The sequence below is a fragment of the Leptonychotes weddellii genome, chromosome 14 (genome assembly GCF_054177405.1).
Source record: "Leptonychotes weddellii isolate Sample4059 chromosome 14, ASM5417740v2, whole genome shotgun sequence".
Taxonomy (NCBI): Eukaryota; Metazoa; Chordata; class Mammalia; order Carnivora; family Phocidae; genus Leptonychotes; species Leptonychotes weddellii.
The window spans coordinates 79,661,433-79,672,600 of record NC_138382.1 but is presented as its reverse complement, the minus strand read 5'-3'; the positions used below and the strand labels follow the sequence as shown (position 1 = coordinate 79,672,600).

The 11,168-nt window shown below is 64.4% G+C and overlaps 1 protein-coding gene across 2 annotated transcripts in view; it reads left to right on the top strand.

Annotated features, from left to right (window-relative positions):
* Positions 1 to 1,844: 1,844 nt before the first annotated feature.
* NOTCH1 (notch receptor 1) overlaps positions 1,845 to 11,168 on the top strand; it is a 44,043-nt gene continuing 34,719 nt past the window's right edge. The window contains exons 1-2 of one of the 2 annotated variants that reach the window (XM_081803962.1): positions 1,845 to 2,164; positions 3,856 to 3,937. In XM_081803962.1, coding sequence (XP_081660088.1) covers positions 2,104 to 2,164; positions 3,856 to 3,937 — 143 coding nt within the window. In that variant the 5' untranslated portion in view covers positions 1,845 to 2,103. Of the gene's footprint in view, positions 2,165 to 3,855; positions 3,938 to 5,251; positions 5,272 to 11,168 lie in introns of those variants that run through there. The other variant, XM_081803963.1, reaches the window with a different exon arrangement.

The window sequence follows — 11,168 nt, the reverse complement described above, 5'->3', positions numbered from 1 at the left end:
TGCTCCCTCCTCCCCTCCTCCCTCCAGAGCTCCCCCCTCCGCTCCTCCTTCCAGTGCTCCCTCCTCCCCTCCTTCCAGAGCTGCTCCAAGGCAGGAGGGTGAAAACCTGCTCCCAAGCCAGGGCTGAAATTTGGCCCAAAGCCTATTGGCAGAATGCAGGGCCCCAATGGAGGGCACACAGGCAGTGGCGGCTCCTGGGGGAGGGAGTGGTTCCTGAGGCCTTCAGTCCTTCCCCAAGAGTAGAGGGGGATGTGGTGGGCAGAGCCCTAAGTCCGTGAGCTGGGGAGCGGGCACAGGGAGGGACTTTGCAGCCACCCTCTTCCTTGTACGGACAATCCGCTCCTCCAGGCTGCTGGGCTGCCCTTATATAAACATCTCTGCTGCCTCCAGGCGCCTCAGCTCCCGGGCACTGGCCCCGAGAGAAGTTACCCCAGGTTCTGGGAAGGGCAGCCAGCTTCTGGGAGGAGGCAGGCAGCTGCCTTGGCCTGGACTGGCTGTCCCTCACAGCATCCCAGCTGCCACGAGTGACCCACGACAGGTGTGCTACGAGGAGTGGGCAGGAGTCAGGTGTGCAATCTGCCCACCACCAGCCCACTCTGCCTAGCTCGCAAGGCTCCCTGCAAGGGCTGCTTGGCTGCCAGCCTCCAGGTTCTGCAGTCCTGCAGGTGCTCCTTCCCCTCGCTCCCCAGGATCCTTCCCCAGGGTCCTTCACCCAGCTAGGTCCCTCTCAGCCTTTAAGGCTCCCTTCTGCCATCACCTACTCCAGAAGCCCGCCAGGATGCAGGGCTGGGTGGTTGTACCTCCTCCCATGGGGCTGACCACCCTGCGTTGGGATAGGGATGTCTGTCCCCAGTGCCGGGCCATGAACTTTGGTTTCAGTGGGGACTAGGGCAGGCATTCTGAACGTCCAGCGCTTAACCTGGCTTGGCACAGGACGCCCAAATCTGGCATCGCGGCGGAGAAATAAATCATGCGGAAGGAACACGTGGGGGGAGCCCAGGGCGGCCTGGGCGCTAGCAGCGGGCCTGCGGGACTCGTGGGCTTTGCGGGGCATCTTAGGCTGGAGGCGCCAGAAAAGGGGCCGGACAGTGACCAAGGAGCGTCTAGGCGCGGGTCCCTCTTGGGGGAGTGGCAGCGCAATCCGTGTGGCCAGGCGTTGGGCCCAGGTTGTTTCATTGGGGCAACAAGGGCCCTCTTTCCAGAAACCGTAGCTTTGGCGCCGCCATCCCTCCGGGTCAAGTGCCGGGCCGTCAGAGCCAGGGTGTCTGTGCGGTCTCCAGGAAGCTTACAACTGAGACCTCAGGGCTCCGGGGAGTAGAGCCGCTGGTTCAGGGCTTACCTACGGCTGTTGAGGGTACGACTTCTCCCTGAGCTCCCGCCCCGGGCCCGGGGACCCCTAAACGGCCTCGGCCGCCCCTCCCCACCTCCACGGGTCCAGCTCCCCACCGCGCACGGTTCCCTCAGGCTCCCCAGTCCCCACTCCGCCCGCGCCTCCTCCGCTATTGAGATGCAAATCTTTGCCAATTGTCGCCGAGAAAGGCGACAGTCAGAGCCGGATCCTTCCGCAGTCCCGAACCAAACTTTTTGCCGCTGAAAACTTTTGAACAAGAAGTAGTCCCTCGGGCCGGCCCCCGACGCCCCTTCGCCCCGCCGCGGCCCCCAACCCCGAAGGACCCGGCCTCCGGATGCACGTCCAGGCCGAGGCGACGCAGGGCGGTCGCGGTGCGCGCAGGGGCGAGGCCAGGGAGGGCGAGGGGTGCGGAGGGATCGGCGGGGCGGGCCCGAGGGGCGGGGCCGGCGGGCGGGGCCGGCGGGCGGGGGCGGAGCGCACGGCGGTCTGCGCCTCACTAGTGCCTCGGCCGCGGGAGGGAGCGCAGGGGCGCGGGGCGCGGGCGCGAGCGCAGCGGAGGAACGAACCGGGGCGCCAAGCCGGGCCCCGAGGCCGCGAGGGTCCAGCGCCGCCCGCCCGCCAAGAAGCAGGGAGCAGCCGCGGGCCGCAGCCACCGCTCGTGGGACCGCCCGGCGCGCCCCTGTGCGCCGGAGCCCTGCCGTCCCGGCGCAGGAGGCCGCCACCGGGCGCAGCGGGCAGCCGGCGGGGTAGGCATGCCGCCGCTCCTGGCGCCCCTGCTCTGCCTGGCGCTGCTGCCCGCGCTCGCCGCACGAGGTAGGCGCCCGCCCGCGAGCCCGCAACTTTCCGCGCCCTTCGGAAACTTTGGTGGCGCCCTGCGCGCGCGCCCCGGGCGGCTGGGAGCGGGCGGCCAGGGTGGGGAGGGGGGGCCCGGGCGACCCGGGGCTCGGGGAGGTGAGCGACCCTCCCCCGCACCGCCTGACCAACCGGAATGGACTCGCGCCGCCCGCGCCCGGGGCCGGGTTTGAAGCCGGGCGTGGGGCTCTAGGCGCCCCCCCGGGGCCCCCGGAGGCCCAGCCCTGGGCTCGCCATCGTCAGCCACGCGTGGGGCTTGCCGCCGGGGCAGGCGGGCGAGCTGCCTACTACTTTTCGATTTGAATCGAGTCGGTTTTGGTTTCCTGTTGCTTTGGGGGCCATTTATCTTTTTCCTCGTCTCTGGCCCGCGCCGGGGGCGGATGTTGGGGCGCGGAGTGTGGGGTCCGGGGCGTCGTGTTGCCTTTACTGAGCTGTGCGGCGCGGCCAGGCTGCCGGGCGTGGTGGGCAGTGGGGCACCAGGCGGACCGGCCTTCTCCCCATTCAGGAGAGTTGGCGAAGGGCCGGGCGAGGGGCGCCGACGGAGGGGTCTCCTTCCCACGCCTGATCGCCGCCCCCGTCCCGGCTCACAGACAGTTTGGCTTGGGGGGGGCGGGGGTGGTGCGGGTGTGCGGGACACACAGCCGTGACTAGCGGGACTTTCACTTTGCCGAGTTCAAGTTTGGAATCTTGCAAGGGTGAAGAGGGACAGGGAGAAGGAACGCTGTCTCTCTCCATTTCACATCGAGGAATCCAGTGGTGATTAATTCCTCTCTTCCCCTAAAAGTTGGAGGGGAGAATTAGCTCCCCACTTCCAGAAGGTGGGGTTCCAAGTCACACCCCGTCCCCGCCCCCATGAGGGGCTTAATTTACACAGCGCTGGTAAAATGGGGAGGGAGCGACTGGATCAATCCCTTCTTGGGAATGGGGCCTAATTCCTTCCAACCAGGTATCTTCCTCCCCCTTCCCTGGGTGTAGCTGAAGATGCCCGCCTGCAGGAGCAGGTATTGGGTGTCCTGGAGGCTGGGCCAGGTCCCCGAGGTGCAGCCCCTGTGCCCCAGGAGGCGGCCCTGGTGACAATGGGCTGCTCTGATTCCGGGGCTGGCGCTTTGTTGGCGGGCGGGGCCTTGAGCCTTGCAGCTGTCGCCTTTTCCCACGAGCTGGGGGGGGTGGGCCAGTGTGGCCACCCCACCCCTCAGCACCGCCCCCTCACAGAACACGTTTGAACAGCAAGACAATGTTGGTGGCTGGATAGGGGCCCCAGCCCCGATGGGCTCCCCGTTGAAGACCCGTTGAAGATGGGTCGGGGGTGCAGAATTTGGGAGAGTGGCCCAGGGTCATGTCAGATCTTCTTCATTGTTGTCCAGATGGCATTTTAGGACACCCTATCCACTTTGAGCGTGACCTGCCCACCTGCCACCCAGCCAACCTGTTGCCCTTCCCCCCATTTCTGACTACAGAACTCTGGGCAGAGTGTTGAAGCCCCTTGGGGTTCACATTTGGGAGGGTTCCTGAGGTCCCCTGCCCCCAGCAAACCCATGATGAGGCAGAGCCTTCTTAGGTAGAGGGGTAGCTGTACCCCTTGGAGTGGGCCCTTCCCTGTCCTGAGGGCCCTCCTGCCACCCAGGCTGACCTCTCGTCTTGCCCCTCCCCAGGCCTGCGATGTTCCCAGCCCAGTGAGAGCTGCTTGAATGGCGGGAAGTGTGAAGTGTTCCCCAACGGCACTGAAGCCTGTGTGTGAGTACGCACCCCTGCGCCCCTGTGGGGACCTGTTGCTTTTGTCAGGAGCAGAGCCCCTGCCTTCTGCATCAGGGGCCAGCAGGGACAGAACACTAGGCCATTGTCTTCTGGAGATGGCCCAGAAGGCTGGGCGCGGTCACGTGCTACTTTTATTGGACAAAGTCTGGCAATTACTTAATCACCAGCAATTATGTTGCGTGTGGAGCTGGTCTGGCCACTGGAGGTTCGAGCACACCTTTGTGGGCCACCTTGGACTCCTGGGGTACTACGTGGGAATTCCTGGTACCCCATTTCTTCCTAAAGTCCCTGAGAAACAAGTTGCCCACCAGGGGAGGCTGTGGACCTTTAGAGAGGCCCGGCCCCCACCACCCTGCCTACGGGAGTGCCTCCTCCAGGAAGGGCCTCTCAGCCAGAAATGGGCTCTTTCAAAGTCCGACCCGCCCCTCCAGGCCCTCGGCCTTCCCCAGCAAACCCCCTCTGACCTCAGGTGAGGTTGGGGAACTCATCGTCATCATCGGCAGCCCATCTCCCAGGTTGAGGGTGGGTGGTACCTCCTGGAGCTGGGTTTCTGTCTTGCCATCTGTAGCTCCAACCCCCCACCGTCTGGCCCACCAACCAGCCCATCACCGGCTGGGCCTCGGCCCCGCAGCTGGGGCAGGAGTGTGTGTGTTGTGGGGGTGCGCACTGCAGCCTGCCGGACTCCAGCAGGGAGTCCTGGTACAGCGCGCGCCCTGCCTGCCCATGCACACCAGCCTCAGAGAAGTTTTCTGTTGCACTGGTGCCCTTCAGCTCGACTTCGTCCGATGGGAATACAAGGAGGTGCTTGGTGGCTGGAGGAAGCGCCCCTCCTCCCCCGGGGGGAAGCTCCCCGGCCCGTCCTGGGTCCTCCGTCCTCCTCGGCGTGCTGCATTCCCACTGCCGAGGGCCCCTTCCCTTGACAACCCTTGGCCCGTGGGCAAGCAGTCCCCCCTTCCACTGCCCCCATCCCCCCCCAAACTGAAGCCAATTAAGCAGGTCTGTGAGCAGTTTAATAGACAAAGAGGATTGTGTCTTTGTCAGATGCTAATGAATGCACACTACTTTTTTTTTTTTTTTTTTTTTTTGCTTTTTTGGGGCCTTTTTCTTTTCCTGCAGAAGCCGCACCGACGCTTGATGCCCTAAATCTTGTTTCCTTTCATTCAGAGACCGACAGCTGGGATTCAGGGGAAGCGCAGCGGCTATTGTCGAGAGGCGGATTAATGCCGTGTGATTAATTATGCGTGGCTTCCCAGAATGCACGACTCCCTTCCCGCCAGCCCTGGGCCTGCTCTGGCTGCGCGCTCACCCATGGGGTGTGTGTGGGGGGGGTCTCTGCACTTCTGCAGAGGGCTTTGGGAAGGCAGGAGGGGCGCGGTGCTGGGGAAGGTGGGAGCAGTCTTTTATCAGTGCCACCAAGGAGCAGGGACAGCCCAGCCCAGGGGCCACTGGGGTCTCCCTGGGCTGGAGCCTGGGCCACGAGGGGGATGCCTTGGGGTGCAGGCTACTGCATCCCCCTCCTTGGCATTGGGGTGAGACACTTCAAGGGGACAGAGTGATAGTGCAGCATACTCTTCCACCCCTCAATCCTAGAGCCCTGCCAGCCCAAGTCCGGCCACTGCTCAGGGCCGGGCGCCGACCTTGTCTTCTCCCTGGGGCCTGGGGCCCCCCTCCTCCTTGGCGGGAAGCCTGCCTTAGTCTGGCCTGGCACTCAGCCGAGCTCGGCCCACAGAGACCCCATTGTGCACACCCCGCAGATCCACTTGGAAGACGGAACGGAAGCACCGTCCTCAGAGGCCCTACCTCTGGGTCACACCGTGTTGGAGACTGGGGAGCAGGGATGGGGTGCCAGCCAGGCCCAGCTGTGGAAAAGGATGGGTCTGGACTCGGGGTGCAGCTTGGGGACGTCGTGGCCACTCCTGTGAGGGGCCCTGGCTCCCTCTGATCCTGGGCCCTGTGCCTTCTGTGGGGACCTTCTGTTCCCTTCAGGCCCCAGAAAGTCTGCTAGTATGGGAGGCCAAGTGGGGAAGGCACCTTCTTTCCTCAAAGGTGTGAGGGTGGAGGCCTCTGGTGCCAACCTCGGTATGAATTCCAACTCTGTAGCATCCATCCTGGACTCTCTCGGAAAGTTCTTTGACTTTCTGGATCGGTTTGCTGGCTCTCCGATGGATAGGGCGTGGGAAACGGTGGTGTTCCGGTTCCAGGCACATTAGTACCTGGTGAATCATATGTTTCCACCCCAAAGAGAAGGAACCTTCCCCAGAGGCCGCGAGTCAGGTGGCTGCAGGGCTCAGGGTTGGAAAAAGAGGTTTCTGTTGGTGTGAAAGCCTTCCCAGGATATCACCGAGTAGCTGAGGCGTGGTGGGCCAGTGGCTGCAGGGGACGGGCCCCACGGCCTGTCCCTGTGGGCAGAGTGCCGTTTCTGGACGGCTGCTCTGTGCGGTGCCCTGCAGGCAGGCTCAGGGCGGTCAGTGCAGAGGGGGGATACTCACATGGGCTCCCCCTCTTCTGTTTGGGGGAGGGAGAAGGCCTGAGGGGACTGTTGTCCGTTTGGGTGGGCGTGCATTCTCAGTCTGAAAGGCTTATGGGGGCTGCCCCGGCCTGGGCGGGGAGCTGAGGCCCCAGGATTGCTAAGGTATGCCCCCTGCCTACGAGAAAGTCCGTCCCCCCCTGCCCCCCGCCCAGGGCCTCTCCCAGGTCATCCCAGAAGCGGGGTGAGCCATCGTGCTCAGGGCACCTGGGAGGGAAGTCCAGCTGGCTGGCAGGTGGTGGGCTTTAGCCTGGGACCATCCGGTGTTTGAGGCCTGGCTCCGCCACCCCCTAGCTCTGTGACCCCGGGTCGCTGGGTCACCTGAGCTCCGACTCCCCGTCTGTAACGCGCAGCTGACCCACGATTGATCTCTTCGTGGTGCGAGGATTGCATAAGAGCCTCATGCTTTAGGCACCGGCCGAGTGTCCGGTTCCCTGCCTGCCTTCTCCTTTTGAGCTGACAGGGCTGGTTTCAGGATCCTCATTCTCGGATGTTTAGTTGGCTGATGAGTTAATTCGGAGAACTCAGAAGGTGCTGCCTGGGGAGGGGCTCACCAACTCTGAGGGTTCTATCACCACCCGTGGCTCTGATCCCCAGTCCTCTTTGCTTTTTCCCAAAGATGCTTTTGAGCACCTGCTGTGTGCTGGGTTCTGCCTGAGGCACTGGCTACGGGCTCAGGGCGCCCTGGCCCTGGTGGGGGTGACGAGGTGACGTTCTTGGCAAGAACACGTGGGTGGGTGTGACGTGTCAGGTGGAGGTGAGCTCAGTGGGCGGGGCAGCCTGACCCGGGGCTGACATGGCTCCTCGCAAGCCTGTGACACTGTGTGGGCCGGGCATGGGGGTGTGATCTGCCAGGATGGCGGAGTGCAGAGTGGCACCTGGCCCTGCCTCTCTCTCTCCAAAGCCTGTGTTCCTGCCCGCTGTCCGGTCTTGCCCGCGCCACCCCAAGCCCTCCCTGGCCACTCTCCGAGGAAGCAGGGCCCGAAGGACAACTTCCCTTTACGAGGGGAGGTCGGGAGGCTCGGGCGGGAGAAGTGACTCGGCCCTGGGCTTCAGAGGGACCGCTCCTTCGGCTCCTGTCACCTGTTTGGCTGTTTCCACTGAGTCACCTGGGAGTCTTGGGCAAGGCTGGGGGAGGGCCAGCCTAACTCTCCAGGCTGCTGTGGGGCTTCCTCTGTTTATGTGGCGCCTGGGCCCCGGGACCAGGTTGGAAACACACGTGTTAGACACCCAGCGTGAGCCAGACTGTCTCCCGGGCTCACCTGCTCTGTGCGGAGACGTCAAGGCACACGCCTTCTTTGAAGGAAGGCGCCTCCTGGGGCCAGGCCCTGCCTCTGCACAGAAGCTAACATTTTTCCCGTTGCAAAGAAATACATACTTTTTTTTAAAAGAGAAAGGAAACTGTGCCCTAGGCAGGAAGAGGGTGGGTCAGGGCCAACAGTTGACGGAGGAGAAGCTCTTCAACAGGATGGCGGGGGGTGCGGTGTGGGTGTTGGGACCCCCTGTAGCTGGTGGCCGGGGAGGGGCCCGCGGGACCCCACGGGAGCCAGCGCCAGCCCCCTCCGTGCTCGCCGTGCCTTCGATGGGTGGCCGGGGCTGTGCTGGCAGGTGGGGACCCCCGGGGCCTGCCGGGCTGAGGGGTTGCACCCTCCCGGAGTGGGGAGGGCACCTTTCCTGTTTCATGTCTTGTCTATAAATAGTGCAAGGATGTGGCTTCGCAGAGCTGATTGAGCACCTAGATTGCTTTCCTCAACAACGTACCAGTAATAACTCCACGCGCAGACAGCCCCATAAAACCCTGGCAGACGCGTTTCTCGGCAGGCTTACACCCCCTTCAGGTGGCGGCCAGCTCTGCTTGTCTTTTTTTTTTTCAAAGCCAGTTTACAGGTGGGAAAAACTGAGGCCGGGCGGGGGGTGGGCGTCTGAAGCCAGCTTCTGTCAGGCCCCCACTTCGCGTGCAGGCGTATCCACAGCTTCCCAGAGGCGTTGACAGGCAGCTGGCTTCGGGGCCTTGTGACTGTGGGGCCGATGTGGCTGATGGCCCTGAAGTTCCCCGGGATGGCGGGGCTTGACCGGCTCTGGGGGGCTGTGTGGCCCCCCCCCCATGCCCTGCCGTGCATGGTCTAGAAGATACAGAGCCAGCGTGGCTCTGGCTGGCTGGGCCCCCTCAGACACACAACCTGGGCCTCCGTTTCCCCCTCTGAACGTGAGGGAGTTCCCCTCCACGGCATCCCAGCAGGACCCTGGGACAGGCCTGTAAATGCCTGGGTGAGGGCGGGGGGCGCGTGGCGGTCAGGCCAGGCCGCGCAGGAGGGCAGGTTCTGCGAGTCTGGGCCCCGCTCTAGGCTCTGGTGTTCTCACCAGCTGGCCCCCGGGGCCGGGCAGTGCCCGATGGGGAGGGCGTAGTGATGCACAGATGTTCTGGAGGAGGGGCGGACAGGCAGAGGAAGGCCCTTTTCGGGAGCAGCCCGGGCCCTGGGATGTCTCCTCAAGACGGGGCCCGCCGCCCGCCCCCAGGACACAGAGGGGCTGAAGATTGGGGGGGACGGACACATGTGTGGATGTCTTGGTGATCAGTTATAGGCAGCATGAATTTTGCTGCTTTAGCCACTTGAAGGGTGCGGTTCGGGCATTTAATACGTTCCCAAGGCTGTGCCACCGTTGTCTGGCTCCGGAGCTTTGCCCCCCACCTCACCCCCACCACCCCCTGTCTCCCGCTCTGCTTTCGGGGCCCGCTATCTGTCCCGCAGTTGGGTCCTGCAACATCACATCTCCTCTCCTACACGGTGGGGCCTGCGTCTGCCTCGCCCGCCCCCAGCACCTCTAGGCCGGCCCCGCTAAGTAGGCCTCCCGTTTTCCCGGCCCCCGGCCCTGGCCACCGCATGTCTGCTTTCTGCCTCTGGATTTGCCTGTCCTGGATGTTCCTGGGCCAGCTCAGAGTTACCCGTAGAAGATGAGAGAGGGCTGGGGGCCTGGCCTCTCGCTCTTAGACACAGATGGGGTCCCTCCAGGTTGCCTTCTGGGCTAAGGGAGGCTCCATGTCTCCCGCAGGGCAGCAGAGTGGTCCCTCCCGGTCAGGCGGACTTGTGAGCGTTAGCATCTGGACTCACCCCTGGTTTGTGGGGGGGTTGCTTTCTCTGCATCTCTGAGACCCGTGGAATTCTGGGGCAGAAACTCTCCCCCGCAGTGTTTCACCATCGAGCGGTCCCTTCCGACCCTGCACCCACTGCTCCTAGGATGGAAGCATTCTGGCAAAGGTGGCCCCCAAAACGACTTTCCCCACTTTCCCCCAAGCTCAGGGGCAGGGATCAGCAGGGATCAGGATGTCACGTCATTAGCGCTTTAGGGTGAATTAGTTCGGTTAAGCATTGTGCTCTCCTTGCTTCCTCCCTGATGCAGAGCTGCTTCTTTGAGTGGGTCGTGGACCCCTCTGGGAGGCCTGGCCTCTCCCACCAGGCAGCCTGCCCCCTCCGGCTCCCACAGCCGTTTGTCGTGCTGTGGGTCTTGAGCTCTTCTGGGCTGGGGGCTTTCTCTGGAGGTCAGACCTGGGGCCCCCGAGCAATGGAGGCAGCTCTCAGGGGCTCACATTTCCAGGAAGAGTGCCCGGGGCCCTGGTTTCCAGTGGGCCTTGGGGAGAGGCGTGCCCTGGGGAGCCTGGCCTCTGATGCCCACACCTGCAGTTCCCAAACCCAAGCGTCCCTCACACACAGCTGCCGGCCCCCGGCCGGGTCTCGGTCTGGGAGGCCCCCACGGCACTGGCCCAACTGCGGCTTTGGGCTCTTCACCCCAAGAGCTCCCCCCGCCAAGGTGGGGTCCCTCGACCACGGGTTACTCGCCGACTCCCCGTGCACAGGCTGCTCAGAGATGGGTGGACGTGTGGGGGGGAGCCACCGAGGCGCTTGCCAGAGGAGTGGCCACGTCACAGCTTCTGGGCTGGGCTGGGCTGGGGCTGGGGCCCGTCCTGGCCACCCCGTAGTGAGTGGCTTCGTCCCCAGCTGTCCCAGCTTAGCGCTCAATGGGCTGGCCATCAGTCGCGTGTGCTCGAGTGCTCCAGTTGGTGGTTCTGTTAAGCTGGGTGAGCGGTCCCCTTGTCCCTCTGTTGACGCTGTCGATTTGCTGAGCGAACGCTCCCCCGTTGGGGAGCCAGGCGGATGGTCACGTCCATCCCACTGGGACAGCAGGGGCCCCTGGAGGCTGGGGCTTGAGAGGTGGCCACAGAATGTCTCAGACACCACCCCCCACCCGCCCTGAGATGTCTGGGACCCACACGGGGTCTTGCGCCAGGGGGGTGGGAAGACGCTGCGGCAGCCCTTGGGCCCTTGGCTACTCCCTTCCCTGGGGACCCTTCCAGGCCTGGGCAGCCGCTTGGCTGCCGGCCCCCTGCCTTCTTCAGCCCACGGTGGTGGCCTGGCCTGGGTCACAGCTGAGCCACAGGCATCTGCCCAGGGGGCCAGAACCCAGGGCCCGGCCAGACCCGCTCTTGACCCTCTGCCGACCGGCCTGGGCTAAGGGAGCCTGCTCGATGCGCCAGGCCCCGGGGAGGTGTTTGCCCCTGCCTGTGCCTAGCCCGGCGGCCCAGGACAGGAAGCTGCCAGGAGGGAGCGGCACAGACCTCCCACCAGCCCGGCCAGGCTGCTGGGGGGGGCGGGGGGGGTAGCCGCTGCGGGACCGGGGCGGGGTGGG